The sequence below is a fragment of the Podarcis vaucheri genome, assembly GCF_965113315.1.
Source record: "Podarcis vaucheri genome assembly, chromosome: 1".
NCBI lineage: Eukaryota > Metazoa > Chordata > Lepidosauria > Squamata > Lacertidae > Podarcis > Podarcis vaucheri.
Window position 1 is genome coordinate 2284857 of NC_138759.1, and position 23879 is coordinate 2308735.

General features: G+C 47.1%; 1 protein-coding gene across 2 annotated transcripts in view; it reads right to left on the bottom strand.

The window, feature by feature from the left end:
• Positions 1 to 14515: 14515 nt before the first annotated feature.
• MDGA2 (MAM domain containing glycosylphosphatidylinositol anchor 2) overlaps positions 14516 to 23879 on the bottom strand; it is a 413027-nt gene continuing 403663 nt past the window's right edge. For both annotated transcript variants that reach the window (XM_082229872.1, XM_082229871.1), the window contains exons 16-17: positions 19804 to 19909; positions 14516 to 16588 (exon numbers count right to left, since the gene is read on the bottom strand). In XM_082229872.1, the coding sequence (XP_082085998.1) occupies positions 16500 to 16588; positions 19804 to 19909 (195 nt within the window). In that variant the 3' untranslated portion in view covers positions 14516 to 16499. The remainder of the gene's footprint in view (positions 16589 to 19803; positions 19910 to 23879) is intronic.

A 23879-nucleotide genomic window follows, 5' to 3' on the forward strand; every position in this document is an offset into this window, starting at 1 on the left:
AAAAAAGGGGGAGGAGGGGGATCTGATCTTGGACGTTTGGTTAATAGCTTTTCTTTTCCTGCTGAATATGTATTATTGATGTGCATCAAGGAACAGCGCGGAAGACAAAAGGAGCTGGCCCTGAGCCTGGCGACTCTGGAAGCAGCCATGGCCACGTAACTGATTATCTCTTTCATTTGGAACAGTTTTATATGCTAATTCGGAGGGCCGAGCATGCAGATACGAGAACATCAAAATTCCTGGCACACGTGGAAAAACAGAAGCTGGCCGGGCGGCCTCCTCCCCTCCCCGAATTGGCTTTTTGTTTATTTTGTTTCAATATGTTAGAAGGCAGGGGAAATAATTCCACTCATTTGTCTTCCCTGGAACGGTGCAAAGGGCACTCTCAGTGGGCAGTTTGACATCCAGGGCATTCCCTCGATTCCTGGACTTCAAAGCTCTTGTTATTCGGTGCCAGGCGAGCCAATATTCTGTCCCCACAGAAGGAGGGATTCTGCAACCAGAATTAAGCAAATCAGTGCATTTGGAAAGGTGCTCTCCTTTCGCTATTTGGATTAATAATAATAATAATAATAATAATAATAATAATAATAATAATAATTATTTATACCCCGCCCTCTCCGGCCAGAGCTGGGCTCAGGACAGTAAAATTACAATGAAAACATAATAGAAAAAAACCAATTTAAAATACAGATTAAAATGCAATTTAAAATGCAGCCTCATTTTAAAAGTAGCCGATAAATCAAAACCGTAAGGGGAGGGAAACATAAGAGTCAGACTGAGTCCAAACCAAAGGCCAGGCGGAACAGCTCTGTCTTGCAGGCCCTGCGGAAAGATGTCAAGGTCAAGATGTCTCTTGGGACAGAGCGTTCCACCAAGTCGGGGCCAGCACTGAAAAAGCCCTGGCCCTAGTTGAGACCAATCTAACCACCTTGTGACTTGGGACCTCCAAAATGTTGTCATTTGTGGACCTTAAGGTCCTCCACGGGGCATACCAGGACAGGCGGTCCCGTAGGTATGTGGGTCCTAGACCGCATTGCGTATGGTTCTGGTCGCCTGACCTCGAAAAGGATATTGTTGAGTTGGAAAAGGTTCAGAAAAGGGCTGCCAAAATGATCGAGGAAATGGAGCAACTGCCCTATGGGGAATGGTTGCAGCCTTTGGGGCTTTTTAAGTTTAGAGCAAAGGCAAGTGAGAGGCGGCTGGATAGACGTTTATAAAACCATCCCAAAAGACCAGAGGCATTTTTGCTAGGTCTAATGGGAAGAGAGATTAAAATAAAAGATCAAAATTTGTTTATAATAGTAATAATAATAATAATAATAATAATAATAATAATAATAATAATAATTTATTATTTATACCCCGCCCATCTGGCTGAGTTTCCCTAGCCACTCTGGGCGGCTCCCAATCAAGTGTTAAAAACAGTACAGCGTTAAATATTAAAAACTTCCCTGAACAGGGCTGCCTTAAGATGTCTTCTGAATGTCAGGTAGTTGTTTATCCCTTTGACATCTGGTGGGAGGGCGTTCCACAGGGCGGGCGCCACTACCGAGAAGGCCCTCTGCCTGGTTCCCTGTAGCCTCACTTCTCGCAATGAGGGAACCACCAGAAGGCCCTCGGTGCTGGACCTCAGTGTCCGGGTAGAACGATGGGGGTGGAGACGCTCCTTCAGGTATACTGGACCGAGGCTGTTTACGGCTTTAAAGGTCAGCACCAACACTTTGAATTGTGGTGGGAAACGTACTGGGAGCCAATGTAGGTCTTTCAAGACCAGTGTTATGTGGTCTCGGCGGCCGCTCCCAGCCACCAGTCTAGCTGCCGCATTCTGGATTAGTTGCACTTTCTGGGTCACCTTCAAAGGTAGCCCCATGTAGAGTGCATTGCAGTAGTCCAAGCGGGAGATAACTAGAGCATGCACCACTCTGGCGAGACAGTCTGTGGGCAGGTAGGGTCTCAGCCTGCGTACCAGGTGGAGCTGGTAGACAGCTGCCCTGGACACAGAGGTTTATGTATGCCACAGCCGCCGCGAGAACTCTATTGGCCCAAAGATGGAAGACACAAGATTTACCAACCATTCAGGAGGAGCAGGTGAAGATGAAAGATTTCACGGAATTAGCCAAATTGACAGGGAGAATCCGGGATCAAGAGGACCAGAGATACAATAACAACTGGAGTAAATTCGTTGAATATTTAAAGGAGAACTATAAAAGTTTAAAGACACTAGCAGGACTGGAAGAATACCTTCAATGTAAATTAGTAGAGTTATGATAAGAATGTACGCAATACGTATGTGATGTATATACCAGCAGCTGGGAGGGAGGGAAGTCAAGACTCGGCAGAGTCAAAGGGTTTATATTGTGATAATAAGGATTGTTGGAAAGGGGATCATATGAAGAAAACAATAAAAAATTATTTGGGGGAAAAAGAAGAGAGAAATCGGAGAGCTTTTCTCCCTCTCCCGTAACACCAGAAACCGCAGACATCCACGTAAGTTAAATGTTGGAAGGTTCAGGGCAGATAAAAGGAAGGACTTGTTCACACCACATATAGTTGAACTGTGGATTAGGCAAATTCGTGGAGGAAGAGAAGGCTAGGAACAGCTCCTTGCCAGAATGGCTATGCTCTGCCATCATAACTGGAAGCATTGTTGTCTTGGAAGATGTTTAGTAGGGCCAATTCTGGGGTGATGTCTAATACTTGCTTAGTTATTTTACATATTTCTTGCGTGGCTGTTTTCCAGAATAGTTGGATTTTGGGGCGCTCCCACCACATGTGGAGGTATGTGCCTGTGGAGGTGCACCCTCTCCAGCATTTTGGTGAGGTTCCTGGGCATATTAGCGCTAGTTTTCTTGGTGTTAGGTACCACCTGTAGGTGAGTTTCAGAGTGAGTTCTTTTCTTTTCGTTGATATGGATTTAAAGGGGGGTTTAGACCACATTCTGGTCCATTGAGTGGGGTTATTTTCAGCAGCCAGAAACACCATAACCAGACATTGGAGAGACCTGTCAGGAGTAAGCATGGACCAATGGTACCAAATAGTATGGGGAAAATTAACCAAATACTAGAAAAATTAACCAATAAACTGAAACTGACACGGGGACAAACAGAAGAAGACGCCTTCGCCCCGGTATGGCTCCCCTTTATCACATACACAGCCCAGCAAGACAATGACAATAACCCACCAACAGAATACAAATCAATATGAATAACCTGACCCAAGACATCCACCCACCCCACTCACACACGAAAACAAAGATCACCACAGCCAATCACAAACAAACAACCACACCCTAGGCCAACCCCAACCTCTCTCACCACCAAAGGAACACAAGTGAACAGCACAAGCAACACTGACACCAAACCCTACATACATTAAGCATAACAGAAACATCGGCACCCCACCCCACCCCATCCATCTTCCCTCCCTCCACCCCTTCTTCTTCCCCCCTCCCCCTAATGGCTCAACAAATGAAATGGATTTGTAAAAATGTTACATGGAAAAAATATGAGAGACATTACACTTACTTCTGTAAAACAAGAAAATCTTTAATAAAAAAATAAAAAATAAAATAACCGGAAGCAGCAATACTTCTGAATACCACTTTTTGGGAAATGCAGGAGGTGAGAGAGAGGTCTTGGGTTCGAATCCTGGTTGCGGGCTTCATCCAGGTATCTGGCTGGACACTGTTTGAACAGGAAGTCGGATTAGGCTGGCCACTGGTCTGATCTAGCAGCCTCTCCTTATGTTCTGTCCCAAATCTAGCAACCCAGAAGAAATTGCCATAGCAACAGGCAGAATTTTCCTTAGAGAAGAAGTTGACAATAGGGAAGAATTAATTGGAGCTGCTTAATGAATAGAAACATTAAATGCTAATGAATCATAGATGTCCCACTAAACCCTCTTATGAATTAGTCTGAAAGCCAAAAAGAAGCACTCCAGTTGAGTGAAATCAAGGGCGAAAGAATAAGCATTTTCGCACTCACTGTCCTTGCAATGGATTAAAAAGCAAACAAATCTGGAATTTCTGAAGAACTCCAGAAGCTGTACAGCTAGAGAAACAGATTGGAAGCCCCTGGATTCTGAAATGCCTCCAAACGAACCACAGAGTTGGGTCGTGGGAGATGAGGAACGAGGAACGGACAAACAGCATTGGTAGCAGCAGGAGAAGAGTTTTAGAAACCAGGAGGTTTTGGGGTTTTTAGAGAGAGAAAAAAATCATTTGCAGCTCACTTAAAATGCCTGTGGTAATTTAGAGAACTGAACGGAAGTCTGGGAAAATCAGGCTGGAGGGAAATGAATAAACAGAGTTCTCCATTCCTTCCTCTTGGAATTCCAAGTAGAAATTGGTAGGATTGTGATGTAAGCAGGGAAATAAATGAAGGTAAATCATGCAGCAAACCAGATTGGCGAGGAGTCAAAAAGCAACAACAAGGCGTACGGTTTCGCACAACCTTTGGAGCTCGTGCAAGATCTGGTGGCAGCTTTGAGTCTTGTGGGTTGATAGGAAAGTTGCAAGAGCTCCGTGCAACCTGGGCTCTCCTCCCGTCTGGAAGGGATGGTCTTCAGGGAGCACATTATGAACTCTTCATCATCCGCAGGAAACCAGGATTGCCGTGGAAGCAAGTCAGAGGCTGGAATCAATACTTGGCATTATTTTAATTAACAACTGGAGGGCACTTGATCCTGTCTCCAGTCAATTAAAAAGACATTATGTAGTGATGAAGTGGGAGGTAATGATATCCGCGGTTCGTTCCCACCTATTTGCCTTGAATGAAACGGGCCTTTAAAGAAAGGTGGAAGCAGCGGGGGTCAGATCATTTCCGCCCTCCTAGACACTCGCGAGTCCCCAAGGCTGCCATTCGGGTGGGGGTGTCAGAAGGAGTGTTATGTACTGAGTTGAATAGGATTCAGAATGCAGCAGCCTGATTGGTCCTAGAACAATAGGATCCAGAATGCAGCAGTCTGATTGGTGGTCCTAGAACAATAGGATTCAGAATGCAGCAGTCTGACTGGTCCACAGGAGCCACCCAATCCAGCTCCATGTGGAAGTGAATCCACAACCTGATTGGCCTACAGGAGAATCCCGGAATTAGCCAATCACGTGGGGCCCATTGTGTAGATAATGTATATAAAGCAGACATTCTGGGGGAACTTCCATTCCTCCTCACCACTATGAGCTGAATAAAGAGCATGAAATCCACTCTCGACTCCGAGCATATTTCAAGGAGGCTCCCTGTTCCGAAGGGATCCACTCCAGGGGGCATTAGAGGGAAGGAAGCGGAGCTCAGTGGGTGGATTGTAGCACAGGAGTGAGATCTCTTCTCTTGTCAAAGGCCAGCCATCGTGATCCATAAACCATAGGATTTGTCTGGCACGTTAGAATGACCCAAGTCGTAATTCTCACAGTGCCCCCGGAAGTTAGGATGTTGTTTATTGTTTCAACGTTCTTCTGGTTGTTATTTCTTTAAAGATTTCATTGAAGTAGATGAAACAAATCAATACAATGAAAATAAAAGGAGTGCAAAGAAGCAACACAGTATATCGGGAAGGGAATATTAGGTTGGTAAACTACTTAAGTGGGTGTTGGGGGTGTTGGGGAAGAGGTGGTACCTCTGGTGGGGGACATGTTGCACTCCTTCTGGGGCAGTTTGCCCACCTGCACTCAGCTCCCACCTGCACTCAGCTCCTGGATGCTGTCAGCATCGTGGGAAATGGCTTCATCTGGCCAGCTAAACTAGGTGAGCATAGCCGATAGGTCTAAAAGACTCGGTGAGTGATGGATTTCACCTGCATGCAAAGACAGGCTCCAGTGGATTGAGTGGACGAGACCAAGAGTGGGTCCGACGGTCCAGAAGGTGGTTTCTGCACATGATGTAGAGGAAAGTGAGCGGCAGGTGGGGCTCCTCCACCTGGGAAGGTAGCCCACCTAGAAGGAAAACTCTGGTCCTAAACCTCCGCTGCCTTTTGGGACATCTTTGGGAGAAGAAAAGGGTAAGGGGTGAACCCCAGTAGCATAGCCAGGGGGCGGTGGAAGGAGCAGATTGCCCTGGGCGGCACTGGGTCTACAGGGTACCTGCAGCAGGTCCCTCCCAGGCCTCTCCAGCTGGAGGGGAATAATAATAATAATAATTTAATAATAAATTATTATTTATAGGTAAAGGTAAAGGGACCCCTGACCATTAGGTCCAGTAGTGGCCGACTCTGGGGTTGCGGCGCTCATCTCGCTTTATTGGCCGAGGGAGCCAGCATACAGCTTCCAGGTCATGTGGCCAGCATGACTAAGCCGCTTCTGGCGAACCAGAGCAGCACATGGAAATGCCGTTTACCTTCCCGCCGGAGTGGTACCTATTTATCTACTTGCACTTTGATGTGCTTTTGAACTGCTAGGTTGGCAGAAGCTGGGACCGAACAACGGGAGCTCACCCCGTCGCGGGGATTTGAACCACCGTCCTTCTGATCAGCAAGTCCTAGGCTCTGTAGTTTAACCCACAGCGCCACCTGCGTCCCTATATTATTATTTATACCCCGCCCATATTGTTGGGTTTCCCCAGCCACTGGGGGTGGCTCCCAACAGAATATTAAAAACATCAAACATTAAAAACTTCCCTAAGCAGGGCTGCCTTCAGATGTCTTCTAAAAGTCAGATATAATAATAATAATAATAATAATAATAATAATAATAATAATAATGTGTTCCACATCACAGCTGACAGGTGCTGCACTGTGAAGTGAATGTTTTGCTGGTTGCCTATTGCCTCTCACTCGCTGGATCGTCACCTTGTCATGGTGAGTGGGCTTGCACGTTCCTATGACCCTTGTGAGCAAAGCTGTCGGGAGTCTCGTACTCCCAGCAGGGTCAACCAAGGTGGTAAGGTCAAAGGGAAGGAGCTAGACAAAGAATGATTCAAGAAGAAGTCCTCAATGGCAGAACAGGCGGAAGATGACAAGGGGCATGTTACAACGGCTGTGAAGGTGGGTGAAGAATCTACTGGTCATCACGATTACTCATGCCATCGGAAAGCCACTTCTGCCCTGCGAGTGGCAGTTAGGCATTGGTATTCGTCTTGTTCTGTAGATGGAAGAAGGGAGGAAGCACCATCACCTGCCCCACACATTGAAGGGTAGTCCATTAAAGGATTCTGGGGGTCGTGGTCCTGTCCGAAGCCTATGGAGGTGAGGGCCTAAGGCACGCCCCTGAGCGGTGACCCCGCGGGAGTTCCTAGTTGATGTGCATCAGCAGGACTCCCCCTACTGGTGGTTGACCCTTCCTGGACTTCAAGCAGACAGGCTGAAGTCGGATATAGTTGGTTAGGCCCAATGCCTAAGCCAATACCGCTCATCACCTGTAACCAATAAAGTTGTGGCCATATTTAGCCCATTAATCTTAAATAATTGTGTCATGTGTCTTTATTTCCACTGGGGGGGCAGGTAGTCGCCACGGCACAGAGCCTTACTGCGAAGTCTGTGCGTTGGTCAGCGTGCACTGATCTACACACATAAAACAAATTCACACACAGGCGTCTTCCAAAAACCCATCCCAAACCCAAACCCCCAAAGTCCCACGGCTATCTGCAAATGGCAATGGGGGCAGGATCATGAAATCTGGAAGCCCCTAGCCATGAATCGGCACATGGGAGGAGGATACAGATTCAGTCGCTCTGACTCAAGGAACAAGGCAGTTGAGCAGCTCAGCAGCTGTATCCATGACTGAGCAACCCTTTTTAGGATCCACTCTGCTCGCCCCGAAAAGGGGGAGGGGCTGGAAAAAGTGCCCAAAACATAGTCTGCCTCGCTTTTCCCCTGACTGGATTACTGCACCCAGTGGGGACACCACCCAGCAGTTGTACCGCCCGGGAACCGATGTCCCCACTGTGGAAGGACGTGTGGATCCAGAATTGGCCTCCACAGTCACTTACAGACTCATTGTTAAAACTGTGTTTATGAAAGACAATCTTACTTAGCTATAAGGGATCAACAAAGGAGGAGGAGGAGGAGGAGGAGGAGGAGGAGGAGGAGGAGGAGGAGGAGGAGGAGAAGAAGAAGAAGAAGAAGAAGAAGAAGAAGAAGAAGAAGAAGACAACTATTGCCTAGAATGCAATTTCTATTTGAGTTTAAATCCCGAGCCTCTTACACCTGAACAGCCTCTGAACAGGTTAATGGTTTCTGAGAGCTGTGTTCCCCCTTGCTGGGCGGGATGCAAATTCAGAAGCAGAGGACTGTCCAGCTGGACCCTCTCTTCACATTGTCTTGAAAGTTCTTGATTGTCTTGTTCGCCTCGTTCCCACTCAAGTGGCCACTCTCTGCTGATGTGAGCTGTGGATTAGCATTCATTCCCAGCCGGGGAAAGAGCATTGCAGCGAAGACCCCCCCACAGAGCCCGCAGTGGCACCACTAATGAAAATTAGAGAGGGTTTAAAGGTCATTCCAAACTCATTCAGCCTCTCTTAATGGCTGTCCATAGGATGTGATTACCATTCGTTAACAACAGAGATGATTTATTAGCAGGTTGCAAGAGGGTGGTTTTGTAAAGCAGAGAGGACGGGAAAAGGGTCACACTCTTGCGAGCAAGGAAAAAACCCTCAAACCACTTGGGGTCACACAATCTCTTGGTCTTGGGAGACCCCAGGGGTCCCCCATGAGGTACTTTCCCTGGTTACAGGGCAGGAAGTTCCTTGGGAAACTCACAATCCTCATTTATTGGGGCCGGAGCCCTGGCACCCTTAGGGTGCCGATTTCTGCACATGTGAGTCACTCTTCTGAAATCCACATCCATACAAGCTAGTTGCCTGTGTCTTGAAACATCTGGTGGGGGCTTGGGGCGTCCATCTGCTCCACTATAAAATTGCTTGATGCATAATTTGGGTCAAAACTTGTGTGGAAAGGTTTCCCTTTCCACACAAATAACATTGCCTGGAGAGAGAGCATGGCTGTGGGCATTAACCCTCTCTCAATATTGCATTCCCGGCCAGCCTGACTCCATCAAGACTGACCCTCACACACTGCAGAGCCAGGCAGAGGCCCAGCCCAGGTAGATAATGTGCCCCCCTCGTTTTTACCCTGGGGATAACTGAAGTCTTATCTTCAAGGTACGTGTGGTTTTAATTTTTGGCAAACAAGCTTTCAAACAAAAACTCACCCACTTTTTACAGCACTGAAAAACATGGTCCACCATCATGTTCGCGGCGCGCTGGCTGCTGGAGCCTTGGTCGCCTCCACCCACCCGGTGCCCATTCCGTGCCCCTCTGCGGAGCCAATCACAGGTCCCACTCCGCATGCAGGGGAAGCTTTTCTCTCGCGCTGCTGGCCAGGGCCCCAGGAAATCCATCACCACCACCACCGCTGCCTTTGCCCCTCTGCGTTCGCCCCAGTGTATCCCCTGTGATTGTGAATATACTGACCAAGGCCCCCTTTGGAATTGGGGGCATGAGTCAAGTGGCCCATAGCCCCCCCCCTCTGTCTGGGCTTGCACACACTGTCCCTGGTCACAAAGGGTTGCAGATCACAGTCACAGCCTTGCATGCAGTGGAATCAGCAGCGGAGTAAGGCGATCGGGCACCTGGGGTTGCACACGTGCCCTGCGCCCAGGGGTGAGACCAACCAGGGCAGGATGTGTTAGGGTGTGAAACCTAAGATGCTGGCAAGTTAGCAATGTCATGTGACTTTAAGTAGTCAAGCTCGTTAAGTTGTTAAGTTGCTCAATATATAAAGAGTGTTTGTTTTCTCTGCCTGTGTGGGGCGTGAAGCAAAAATGTCCGAAAGCTCCGGAGGTGTTTCTGTTATCTTTCTGCAATAAACCTGCCTTTGGAAAGACAGGCTTCCCTGTGTCATTATTTCTTTGCTGCTGAGACTCTGAAGCTTGTACTGCAACAAGAATCTCTGCACTGGACTTAATTAATGCTCTGCAAAGAGAGCTGTTGCTGGTGGCGCAGCGGAAGCGTTTACTGGACCAGTACACAAACTCTCTTAGGATGCTCAGCAGGGCCTCCAAGGAGTCTGCCTGCCTCCTCTCACTCAGCCACCCTACAGCTGAGAGGGAGGTGGCAGGTGGACCATTTGGGAGAGCACGGAGTCTGTGGGCAGCCAAGCCACCATGTCACACCCAGGAGAGACGCATGGCTCAGGCGCGCTGCGGGCCCTGCGGTGAGTGCCACCCGGGATTTTGTCACCCCCTCAGTGGTGGCACCCGGGGTGGTCTGCCCCCACTGCACTCCCTCCCTCCGCCCCTGGGTGGAATCCCTGTTCAATCCATTATGACTGAGTCCAGGGTCACATACACAAGAGGGCAACCGAAGCACAAGACTGGCGAGAGCTGGTTGAAGAGGAACTCAACAGCAGAATGTTAAAGAGAAAAACAACTTCAGATAAAGCACAAGGAGGGTTCTGACACGCGCAGTAAAAATAAGTTGCATTTCAAGGGCTGTGGTTGGATGAGAAGGTGGAACAGCCAAGTTGACATACACTTTCTCTGTGTAGTGTTTTCTAATGGAAGGCTCTCACAGAGAGGGTCGGGGATAAAGGAATGAAATAATAATAATAACAACCAGATTCCACCCCCCCCAATGCAATAGACCCAAACTGGTCTATAGTAACAATGATTAAGTTAGTGTATTAAAAAATAATACATATAAATCATCCTAACAGATTTCTGGGAAAATAGGTATTTTCCATAATGTTTTGGAGTACATAATGAAAATGTTCAACCTCAAGTTGCCTTTGCCCTGTTGTAATATCACGAGGACCTGAGCAAACCATGTGAAAACACGAAATAGACAAGTTTAAAGTATTATTATTATTATTATTATTATTATTATTATTATTATTATTATGCAATAAAGGATCAATTCACCTCTTTGCACGTCTAAAGTGTGGCTTCTCCCTGTGAAAAGCAATTCCTGCGCTGACATCATGGAGAAGAGCCAGCTCATGTCCACACACGGGAAAAGGAAAGGGAGTTATTTGAGGGTCAGCGTGAGTCTCATTTCTGCCTGGGGCCATAATGAATAGATGCCTTTCACTCAGCCGGGCGAGAAACGCCTCTCCCTAGTCACCTAATGGATGCCACCAGAGAGAATCTATTTGCAAGGAGTTATTGTGTCCATGGAACAAAAGGGAGCAGCTCTGGGCAAGCTTGGCTGACCTTCAGTAAAGGAGCACAGCATGCAAAGTGGTAAAAAGGATCACAAAAAATAATTAGCCAGGGACCATTGGATTTTTCTTCTCTGGGGAGCCGCGGGCTCCTGTGCCAGCCTCTGGGGTAGAACCACCTGGTGCCCACAGAGCCAATTTAAGGTGGCTGGGCTAAGTCAGGGCAAGGGTGAAGAAAGGATAACCGGCACCCGGTGTAGGGTGCCGGGGGTGGGGCAAACTGCTCAGAGGCGCATGCGTCGTACATATGGTTCATGCGCGCCTCTGCAACGTACAGTGCACACGCATGCAACGTACGTAGTACCGCCACGCATGCGCCACTGGGCGGTTTGCCAACAGCACCGCTCGAGCACCATACCGGTGGCGGCAGGATTCTCTGCTCGCAGCGGCGGCGGTGGCAATGGCGGTGGCTCGTGACGCCGCGTCCGGGGGCAGCAGGGCAAGTCTCCCACGGGGTGCCTTCTTGTCACCCCCTCAGAGATGGCACCCAAGGCAGACCGCCCCCTTGCACCCTTCTATTTGGGGCTACCTTTGAAGGTGACCCGGAAACTACAACTAATCCAGAATGCGGCAGCTAGACTGGTGACTGGGAGTGGCCGCCGAGACCACATAACACTCTATGTGGGGCTACCTTTAAAGGTGACCCAGAAAGTGCAACTAATCCAGAATGTGGCAGCTAGACTGGTGGCTGGGAGCGGCCACCGAGACCACATAACACTGGTCTTGAAAGACCTACATTGACTCCCAGTACATTTCCAAGCACAATTCAAAGTGTTGGTGCTGACCTTTAAAGCCCTAAACGGCCTCGGTCCAGTATACCTGAAGGAGTGTCTCCATCCCCATTGTTCTGCCCAGACACTGAGGTCCAGCTCCGAGGGCCTTCTGGCGGTTCCCTCGCTGCGAGAAGTTAAGCTACAGGGAACCAGGCAGAGGGCCTTCTCGGTAGTGGCACCCTCCCTGTGGAACGCCCTCCCACCAGATGTCAAAGAGAAAAGTAACTACCAAACTTTTAGAAGACATCTGAAGGCAGCCCTGTTTAGGGAAGCTTTTAATGTTTAATAGATTAATGTATTTTAATGTTTTGTTGGAAGCCCCCCAGAGTGGCTGGGGAAACCCAGCCAGATGGGTGGGGTATAAATAAATTATTATTATTATTATTATTATTATTATTATTATTATTATTATTCCTCCGCCACTGAGTCAGTGCTCCAGACAGACAGCGATGGTCCTCAGGAAGCGAAGCCTCTCTCAGAGATAACCGACTTCCTTTCTCTCTCTTACGGTATGAACATGTATTGCCCAACACAAACTTTCATCTCACATTACAAATTAATTCATCAAACGGAGGGTTCTAGGAATCACAAGCCTTTTTTCTCCCCCCAAGCTCCAGCCCATCTAGGAGAAAGGAAAACTCTGATCCTCAACCTTGGCTGCCTTGTGGACATGAATGAGAAAGGCTTCAGGAGTAAACCCCAAGGAACAAGCCATAGCCACCACCATGTAGGACATCTTCAGGAGAAGAAAAGGATAAGGAGTAAACCCTACACAAATCCAGAGTGGAGTCCCCAAGACCATTGGATCATGCCTTGTATGCCTCCTTCTGGCAACTCCTACAGCCAAGCTGGTGACAAACGTCTTGCTCTGATTTCTTTTGGATCAAGTTACAGATAGGTAGCCGTGTTGGTCTGCCGTAGTCAAAATAAAAAAATTCATTCCAGTAGCACCTTAAAGACCAACTAAGTTACACGAAAGCTCATACCAAGAACTAACTTAGTTGGTCTTTAAGGTGCTACTGGAAGGAATTTTTTTCTTTTGGATCAACTCAGTGAGACCAAGAGTGGGGTCTTGTCCAGACCTCCAGACACACTGTCCAGGTTTGCACCTCAGGGCGGTCACTACATAGAATTCATGGAATTACAGAGTTGGAAGGGACCCCAAGAGTCATGTAGTCCAGCCCCATGCAATGCAGGAATCTCAACTAAAGCATCCATGACAGATGGCCATCCATCCTCCACATAAAAACTTCCAAGGAACAAGAGTTCACCATCTCCCAAGGGAGTCCATTCCATTCTCACGATCTGAATGTTCTTCCTGATGTTTAGTTAGAATCTCCTTTCTTACAACTTGAAGCCATGGGTTCGAGTCCTCCCCTCTGGAGCAGGAGAAAACAAGCTTCCTCCCTCTTCCATGGGACAGCCCTTGAGATATTTGAAGATGGCTCTCATATCTCCTCTCAGTCTCCTCTTTTCCAGGCTAAACATACTCAACTCCCTCAACACCACAGAAGGAGAAGACCAGGGGGAGGAGAGGACTTGGGGGGGGGACTAGAATGATCTTATCCAACACTATCCAATCACAGCAATTGGGGGGCGGAGCTAGACTTTGCCTAATGAGGGATGCAAGATTAGCCTAGAATGCTATGACCTCACTCAACACTCTCCAATCACAGCAAATAGGGGCGGAGCTAGACTTTACTTGATGTTCTGATTCAGAAAACGTTTGGTGGAATTGGCTGGCAATTGCTCCGCTTGTGTTTCTTTTGAATCCTGTCCCCATATATCCCATTCATTCCCATTCTTTTCTTTTTAGTTTGCTGTCTTTGTCTCAGCCTCTCCTCCACCCGTTTTGGTTCTAGTTACTAGGTAAGGTTTACTTACAGCTGAATTTAGTTCCCTGCAACTTACTATCAGTTCTCTTATTAGAACTGTGTTGTGTTGTGTGTGTGCATGTGTGTTGTGAGTACATTGCACACAGTCCAGTACTTTTTTATTATATCAGCCAGCCACATCATTATAGTGTTTTTCTGATAATTGTTATAATTCCAGTTGCTAGGCAGCCACCAAGCAAGCAAGTCAACATCCTAGTTTTGTGGCACACAATGTTATTCTCATCATCATCATCACCACCATCATCATCTAGCCACCCACACTTTGTGTAAAACATTCGCCAGCATATTATTATTATTATTATTATTATTATTATTATTATTATTATTCCTGAAGCTGGGGGCCTCTGGGTGGCTGGAGTGTTCAACAAACATAATCACCACTTACCAATACCTTACCTGGAAATAAGCTTTATTGAACATTGTTGTAAAATTATCTCTTTCAGTTGAATGACTGAATCATCGGCACAAACGTTTTTTTTCTACAGATTGTTTTTTAAAATATAAAATCAAGCCTCCTCATTGTTTACCTGTGTCTCTTTGTGCTTTTTTTTTTGAAATATTACTGTTTTCAAATATTGAACTTTTATTTTCTTCCTTTTAATATCCGAATTATTTGCATACACGATTCCCCCCTCCCCTTTCCATCCCCCGGGTTCTGAAAGAATGGAGAATATTCGTAATAATTATAATAACTCTTGCTTAGGCAAAACTCTTTTTCTTTTTAATGAAGTCAAAAGCTGAGATAATTTAAGGAAAAAAGGTCTTCAATTTTTTTTCCCATTACCGACTTGTATAGAAGGGGAAATTTACAGTGTATTGGAAAAATTGGCTGATTATAGGTATGGGATGGAGCCAGGTAACTGGAAATAATTTGTACAGGTTTTATTTTTTTCTTTTATTATTATTTTTTTGTAAAAGTGATTGCTGTCGTTGGTTTTTTTTCTGTATTTTTTTCCCTTAAAATTTTGCTAAAATAATAAAATAATATTTCACAATTTTGCACAAGAGTCTGATGAAAGGGCAGAGGACTTCTCTTCTCCGTGTTTTTGACATGAAACCAGGTCGGCTGGCCTGCATTTTGACGCAAAGAGTCTGTTTGCTTCCCCTCGCCCCGCTGACCCCCCCCCCTGCTTCCTCAGCTCGCTAAAAGTAAGGACCAATCTGGTTTTGCGCAAAGGTTAGAGTAAGAAAAACTCTGTGTTTGTGTCTGTGTGTGTGTGTTTGTGAACCACCTTCTTTTACAACTCCTCCAGCCAACCTCACATGGTACTCTGAAAAGCAAAGGCTGCCCCCGTTTCCCCCAGGATCAAACGGGCACCCATTTCTCACAGGCGCTACGTAAAAAGGACATGGCTGTCGGGAAGGTCTCTGCCCGCAAGGGGCTTCCAAGTCAATCCATCTCCAGAAGCAGCTCGCTGCTTTTGCTCTTTACCATTCCTCTTCAGCGTTTACGATGGACTTTTGATTGATCGGTTATTATTTTTTTGCTCTTTAGGGGAAAAAAAGAGAAGTGGTTTTTTTTGTTTTTGCAAACGTCCCCCGAACCTGCAAGCTTCTCCCCTCCGTGATTCCGTTTCCCCACCCACCCCGCGTTTCGTTTTTCTTCTTCTCAGGCTTGTTATTGTTGAAGGCACTTGGTTTCCATGGCATTTTAGAAAAAAAGATGGTAGTTTGGTTTCGTCACTTGGTTCAAACGGATGACTCCGGCCGGGCTTGGGAGGGGAAGGGGGCAGAGCGAGGAGGAGGAGGAAAGGGGTCTCGGAGGGTGCCAGGGCCTGGGGGCAGGGGAAGATGGCGTCCGGGCATGGTGTCCGGGTGGCCGCAAGCCAACTTTGGACAGACCCGTGTCACCACCGAACGTCCGAACGTTCCCGGAGTTACGTCGATGCATGCAAAGCGAGGAGGCCGCATACCGTGGATCTAGCCTTGCCATGGGGAACTGAAACGAGAATGTCTTCAAGAAGAGCTCGGGTACCACTGGGTCCTCCTTCCCGAGGGCAGCGGCGAGGAAAGGGGGTCTGAAAGGGCGGCGTGGGACTCGATGCGGGGGGAAAAACCTTGTGTGGAAGGGGGAAGAACAGAAGTGCAGGCTCATCTTCTACCCTGTTTCGCAGTGAGGTGTAGGGAGTGGGCTCTCTCCTCCGTTCCCCCTTCTTCCACGCTCTCTCTTTCATGAAATCTCTCCGTTGGCAAGTCATTAGGACCTCCATGGCAACAAGCGAGCTATTCATTTGAAACAAAACAAGCCATGACTTTGTGCTTTGAACAAGGAATTCTATAGCTCTTTGACAGAGTTCTTCCAATGAATGCTGTGTACATGTGTGTGTGTATGTGTGTGTCTCTCTTTCTCTCTCTGGTTTCGTTTGTTCGTCTCTAATTAACCACAAAAGCACCTGAAGGTCTCTCTCCTTCACTTCCACGTGGAAAACTGTGGCGTCCGCAGCCCCTTTGTTGCTCCATCTCTTTTGTCTTTTATAAACTCCCAAGGCTCCCTTTTTTATATATATTTATATTTTTTTAAATGTTTGATTCTTCTTCTTCATCGTCTTCTTCTTTTTTATTTTTTAAAAAATCGTTTTTGAGTCAGTCAGTGGAGGAATCTTTGGTAGTTTTTGTTTCTATTTTAAAATGTTCTCGTTTCCTCATGCCCACCTCGTCTGCTGTAGCCTCTGCCGGAATAAGGTCACCTCTGATGACTTAAGACAGACATGAGAAGGAAAACGGGGAAAATCCGTATATGTGGCAGAGTCCTGACTGTGCCCGAAGGTATATCTGAAGAGAGAAGGGGAAAGAGAGTTAGCAAACGTTGGAGTTAGGCAGGCCTCTGAGGATTCAGTGGACGGACAGAGTTCTCCCTTTCCTGTTTCCAGTCCGACAGTTTTTTGCCCTCCCAAAAATCTGATTTCAGACGCATTCCTCCTAGAAAGCACATTTTCCTATGAAACTGTCCTTCCATCACTGCTAGAAGTATAGTCTTTCAGTGCAGAATTTGCTCAATAAATTCATTATCCTCCTCCCCTTTCAATGGTATGAACTGGAGCTTCAGTTGCTAACAGGGGCTCAGGGCCGACTTACCCATAGGTGCTAGGGGTGCGGGGCACCCAGGCGCTGGACTCTCAGGGACACCAGGTCAAGAGTCCAGGGCCAAGATTTGGAGTCCGGGGATTGAAGAGCCAGGCCAGCCAACAGCCGCTGCCGAGTGGAGCAGAGCCCGTTGGAGTGCCGCAGGCGTTTCTGCTGTGGGCACTGAGGCATCTGGCCATCTCTGCCCTTCTGAGTGCCTGGGATAGGCGGGCTGTAGAGAGGCCCCCCAACGCACACATGCTGCTCACACGAGGTGCGCAGCTTCCCTCCCAAGCCTCTGGGGGGGGGTTGCTCTCCTCTTGCCTGGGAGAGAGTTGCGTGACCCCTGAAAAGTTCAACATCTCTGCCCCCATAAATTGGGGGTGCTGGGCAGTTTTTTGCGCCCCGGCACCACGTATGCTAAAGACAGCCCTGAGGGGCTTGGACTACATGACCCTCGCAGTCCCTTCCAGCAATTCTATTTTCCAGTTGTGCATCTTGTTCCGTAATGCCATTAGGCAGAACTGTATTTTTCTCCTCCTTTCTGGCTAGTTCACCCTCATGAGCAACCCACCGCTTCAATTCAGTGTTGGCCTGAATGTCGCGTGGGGTTAATGACAAGCGAGCAGCGTCCTCGGCTAAAGGGACAGAGCGGTTAGCCACTTAAATTGTGATTAAGGGGCTGCTTCCCCGTTTGCAAGTCTTCAGTTCCAAAGGAAGCAGTCAGGAGACATTAAGCCTCTTACACATTTCATGCCATAATACGAGGAGATGTGCATGGGAGAGCGAACCGGAGAAATGGGAGCAATCTGCCGTAGAGTTTTAATGTTCTGATGCTCTGCTGAATTATAGCGCTTTAACCTGCTCAGAGACCTTAGGGTGAAGGGCAGGAAACAAACAAACAAGCATGGATCTTCTGCAAACTAAGGCGTAACCCATGGGTTGGCAAACTAAGGCCCAGGGGCCGGATCTGGCCCAATTGCCTTCTGGATCCAGCCCACGGACGGTCTGGGAATCGCCATGTGGATCAGCGTGGGGATTCTGTTCGTTTGGGCTGCACCATTTCTCTCCCTCACATTCATCGCAGTGCTGCCTCCTCCCTCCCTCCTCCTGGCTTCTCCTTGCCCTGCCTAGAGGAGGAAGGGGACTGAGCTGAGCAGGCTGAGCGCCATTTTGAGCAGCGCCTCTCCAGAGCCAGCCCTTTTGCAAAGCTCATCATCCCTCTGCTGCTGCCACCACCGCCAGCCCCTGCCACTCGCAAGGCCCAGGTAAACAGCCACCGGGGCTCGTCCGGTGCTGTGGAGAAGGGAGGGGAGAGTCGTGGGGGTGATTTTTTCTCCAAAATATAGTCTGCCCCCCCACAAGGTCTGCGGGACAGTGGACCGGCCCTCTGCGGAAAAAGTTTGCCCAACCCTGTAACCCATTGCAATTGACTCAGTGGCAGAGCACTTCTAAATAGGGGCTGGATCGGGTGCAAGGGGCATGTCCCCAAAGGGGGCGCGACATGGAGGGAGTCGGCTACAGCACCGGCACAGGGGCGCCCTCACACACCCCAGTCCAGAGAGTGGGTGGCACAGCCTCTCTCTGCCCTTGGGTCTTGATTCACCCTGGGAAGGGGGGGGGGGGAAGCGGCTGGGCGTGCCAGGTGGGGGCAGGACACACAGAGGGGGATCTTCACCCTCCGTGCTCTCCAGCCCCCAATGCCAGCAGGGCACAAGGGGTGCCTCTGCGGGAGTTGCCTAGTTTGTGCCCCACCCCCCGATTGTGCGCGGCCCCCATGCCTCCCCCGCTATGCCACTGAATTTACCTGTTCCTTAGTAGTAGCTTATATTTAGAATACGCAACAAGCCCTCCTGTTGATCATGGCTTATTTATTGCGCCTCCCTCTAAGCCCGTTTTTTCTTCCCATCCCAGATAAAAGCATTTATTAATTGCAGTTTCTACCCATTTATTATAGCTCATATATTTTGCTTTTGGGGGGGGCAAAACGTCAATTTTTTGCCACGTTTATTTTCAGGATCGTCGCTCTTGTTGTTTTACAATACTTTCCAGATCCTCCTGTTCATTTCCATGGATGCAGTCTAGAAAGAGGCTCCTGTGGTTATGCTTAAGGGTTCGAACTTAAACTGGCTACTGATTAGTTTCTGGGCCCAATTCAAAGTGCTGGTTTTGACCTCTAAAGCCTTAAATGGCTCAGGACCCCAATACCTCAAGGATCGCCTCTTCCCATATGAACCCACCCGGACCCTGAGATCATCTCCCGAGGCCCTCCTTCGTTTGCCTCCTCCTCAAGAGGTTCAGAGGGTGGCAACGCGAGAACGGGGCCTTCTCTGCAGTGGCTCCCCGTCTGTGGAACGCTCTCTCCAGGGAAGTTCACCTGGCGCCTTCATTATACAGCTTTAGGCGGCAGGCAAGAACATTGCTTTTTAACCAGGCCTTTGGCTGATCTTATTGACATCCAACACCCTTTTAGAATGTGGCACTTTTTTTGGAAGGGTGTTTATTGGGTTATTGCTTTTGGTTTGATTTTATATGTTGTTGTCCTGTTGTGAACCGCCCTGAGACCTCCAGGTACAGTGGTACCTGAGGTTAAGTACTTAATTGGTTCCGGAGGTCCATACTTAACCTGAAACTGTTCTTAACCTGAAGCACCACTTTAGCTAATGGGGCCTCCCTCTGCCACCACACGATTTCTGTTCTTAACCTGAGGTAATATTTCTGGGTTAACGGAGTCTGTAAACTGAAGCGTATGTAACCTGCAGCGTATGTAACCCGAAGTACCACTGTATAGGGTGGTGTATAAGTTGAATAAAAGAAAGAGAGTAAGAGAAGAACTTAGAGTATTACATTTACACTGGGGCCTGGGAGCAGATTGTGGCTGGGATGCTGCTGCGAGGATGAGGGTGGATCAAACAGGCACTTACGATTGTTCACATAGTCCTCTTTTGTGCATTCGCCTTCCACAATCGAGATGTCGTCGATGGCGATGTCGCCTTCGATACCCTTGCCACGGATCCCTTCAAAAACAACCTGCAATGAGATCACATGAGATGCACCTGAAAAAGATGATCAGTGCAGGAGGAGCAACAGAAATAGGGGGTTGTGCAAACAGAGTTGCTTCCAACAGATACAGGGCCAGTTGAATCTCCTATGGCTACCATATCTCTCCTTTCTGAATGTTCGATAATCTGTTTTAAGAAGGCATCATCCACAGTTCCTTCTGTTTCTTTACATTTCTTTACTATGTACCATGTGTGGTGGAAATGCAAAAAGATAAAGGAATTTTGGGACATGATCGACCACGAACTAAATTATTTTAGTTAACCTTCGCCAAAAATCCTGAAGCCTTTCTCCTAGGTATTATAGACGTAGATATACCGAAAGATTTGAGGACGTTATTTATGTATGCAACCACAGCCGTGAGAATACTAGTAGCCCAATGTTGGAAAGGAGACAATATACCGACAAAAATGGAATGGCAGGCAAAACTAATTGAGTACACTGAGATGGCAAGACTAACAGGGAAAGTTAGGAATCATGACGACCAAACACTGAACACAGACTGGGACAAATACAGACAACACCTAAAAAAATCATGGTAAACATCTGAAATTTTTGGCAGGCCTTGAATGACTCCTGCAAGGTGACATAACTTATGCATATATTGGATAAATATAAACTAGACGTTATTCAATATGCAGTTAATAGAGAATTGTAGAGGACCACGTGGAGGGAAGCCTTAATACTTAATACTGTATTTTTCCATTTATAAGACACCCCCATGTATAAGATGTCCCCTATTTGGAGGGACTCAAATTTAAGAAAATGGGGGGTATATCTGTGTATAAGACGCCCCCTAATTTTTGACATTATTTTAAAGGAAAAAAAACCTAGTCTTATACATGGAAAAATATGGTAATTTAATTTCATTTTCAACATTTAACTATTTTTTCAACATTTAAGTATTTTTTCTTTCTTTTTATGTACATCTCTGATGGAGAATGATAATTGTGATGTATACTAAAAAATCAATTAAAAAAAGAAGAAGAAAAGAAGGCATCATCCAAGTCTTCAGACTGGCTTGGAGCTCAATAACAGACCCCCACAGTAAGTAAACAGTTGTTTCCCACACCTACAGGTTTCTCCCATATACTCTCAATTTGCCTTCCATGCTCCAGGTCATGGATTTCTTCATAAGTGTACACATCCTTTACATGCAATGCTACTCCTCCCCCCTTCCTGTTTGGTCTATTCCTTTTGAACAGGTTATACCCCTCGGTTTCTTACATTTCAGTCATGAGTTTTATCCCACCAGGTTTCAGTAATGCCTACCAGGTTATATTTGCCATCCTGAATTAAAAGCTTGGATTCGTCTTGCTTGTTTCCCATACCCTGTGCATTAGTATAGAGACAACTGAAACCAGGAGGCAACTGCTGTCTCTGCTCCTCTGGGTCCGAATCAGTGTCTGAGATAAGGGCAAGGAATCAATTTTGCAGCTCCAGGGACACAGCATGGGTGCTGACAGTCCTGCTTCTGTGTGTCATATTCCTTCATCACCTGGATGGGTGATCTTCCTTCTCCCTATGTGCACCCCTCATGTCATCCGGCCTAATAGCTTGAACTGTGGATAGGTGGGGTTCGATGAGAGCCATCTTCAAATATCTCAAGGGCTGTTACGTTAAAGGTGGAGAAACCTTGTTTTCTCATGCTCCAGAGGGGAGGACCTGAATCGATGCATTCAAATGATTAGAAAAGGAGACTCACACTAAACATTAGGGAAAACTTTCTGATGGCAAGAGCTGCTTGCCATAGGATGGAGCACCTGGCAAAGTGGTAGACTCTCTTTCCTTGGAGGTTTTTAAGCAGAGGTTGGGTGGCTATCTGTCAGAGATTCTTTAGCTGTGATTCCTGCAGTGTGGTGGTTGTACTAGATGTCCCTCAGGGGTTCATTCCAACTCTACGATTCTATATTCTTTGTGGTTAATGCATATCTTATGGTGGTTCAGAAAAGGGCTATATCAGACTGTCAGACTGCGAGATGGCAGTGAGATCTCAGAAGGTCCTTTGGGCAAGGACTGGCACTCTTTTCATCTATACAAAACAGCACTCCAGCAATGTTAAATTCTAGTTTATACTAGGAAATGCTCTTGCTATAATTTATCCCTGCCTTAGCTGGTCATTTAGAATCAGGGATTGCTGCAAAGCATTCATAATCCCCTCTTCAGATGAGAAATGCTTCGCCGATGATATGTGGGCCTGGAAAGCATAAAATAAATCTTGGATGCACTTCAGTGTGCGAATTAACCTATAAAAAGCTTTAATTTCTGTGCTGGAGCAACAGCATTTACTGCAGACAGAGATTCACTCTGATTCACTCTACTTAAAATTAACTGGGAGGTTTACATCCCTTCCCATTTAGGCTCTGAAATGCAAAATAAAGTTTGGTTGGCCCAGGAGCTGCAAAAAAAGAAAGAAAGTAATTTAAAGTTCCAGCTGTGCTGACATTTATTCGGCTTTATTTGTTCAGCGTTTTCACGGCCCTAAATTTGTTTTATGCTGTAAAATAAGAAAAGGAGGGGCAGGGGAACCAGGGAGACAGGAAACTCCAGGAGCGAATGGACAAGTTGAATGATTCCACTGAAACAGACTCTCGCTAGTCCTGTTCATGGGGAAAGTAAGAAGGACAGGGCATTGGAGTTAGCAATGAGTTGTGCAAAAGCTATTTACATCACAGATGCATCCGGGGTTGGGGGGTTTTCAGTGTGTGGGGGTTATCTTGGGAATGGCAAAGTTCTTGGGGTACACTGCATAGACTAGAACCCCATGGGACTCACATTCACTATCTCCCTGCCCTCTCTATACTTGTAAGCAGTTTCCCTCTTGGTCTGAATGTCCCCCTATCAGTATTCATTGTGGTTTTCATTCTGCAAATGACACACAATTGATTATTGCCTCTCCCCTCTGCAATTTGCATTGTGTTTCCTTTGCATTGAAATGAATGGGGTGGACCAGCCTCATAGTTGCACAACTGATGGCGTAATTAATCATGGGAAATAAGGCGACAGGCGAGAGAGCAAGGTGGAAAAGAGCAGGTTTGTCAGAAGCCGAATCGCAGCAGAGTGGAAACAGAGCGGCACGCAGGAAATATGTCTCAGAATAGAAATCAGTGCTGTATTACTCTATATCCCTAGTTGCAATTCAGTTCTAACCATGGCTACTGAGATGCAAGCCCCACTGAGTTTGAGGTATCTATGAAAAGGCAACATGGCTGTGAGTGCGCCACAGGGACAACTTGAATTTCATGGGATGCCCCTCAAAAGCAGCCAAATCTTCATTTCCTCTGCAACGTGTGAAATCCAGCCTCGTAGCTCTGGCAGGTGCATTAACACAAAAGGATCAATTTTGTTCATCACCCAAGAGCAAGAAACCAGAACGGATCTATTCAGCCACCTGACCCATTTCAGGAAGCATCTGCCAATCATATGCAGATGCTTCAGACCTTTTCAGATGCAAGAGGGGAGAGAATGCTTTGCCTGGCAATATAAAGTCCAATATTGATGCTTAATCAGCAATGTCATCATATGCAAAAAAAATTTCAAAAATGCTTTGATCAGCAACCCAAACGAAGAGATGAGTAACACATTATAATAATGGAACTACTGGACGACTGTGAATGTTGGACCTCAATCACCATCTGCCAGTTCAGAAGACTCCGAATTTCATCCATCTTTGGACGTTACATCTAAGACCAGGAGCCTGAGTCTCCTGTGCCCATGACTGTCCCAAAGACGTGTCATTCCACATTTGAGCTTCAGCACCCAGGAATGTCCTCCTAACTTGGGTGGCTAGTTAGACACAGACAGTGCAACCCCATTACTCAGAAGGAAGCCCCTCCAATGGTGAAGCAACTAACTCAGGAGAATATAAGGAGGGTCCTGAAGAAGGCTTGGGCCAAAGGGAGCCCATCTAGTCTGCAGCCTGCTCTCACAGGGACCAAGC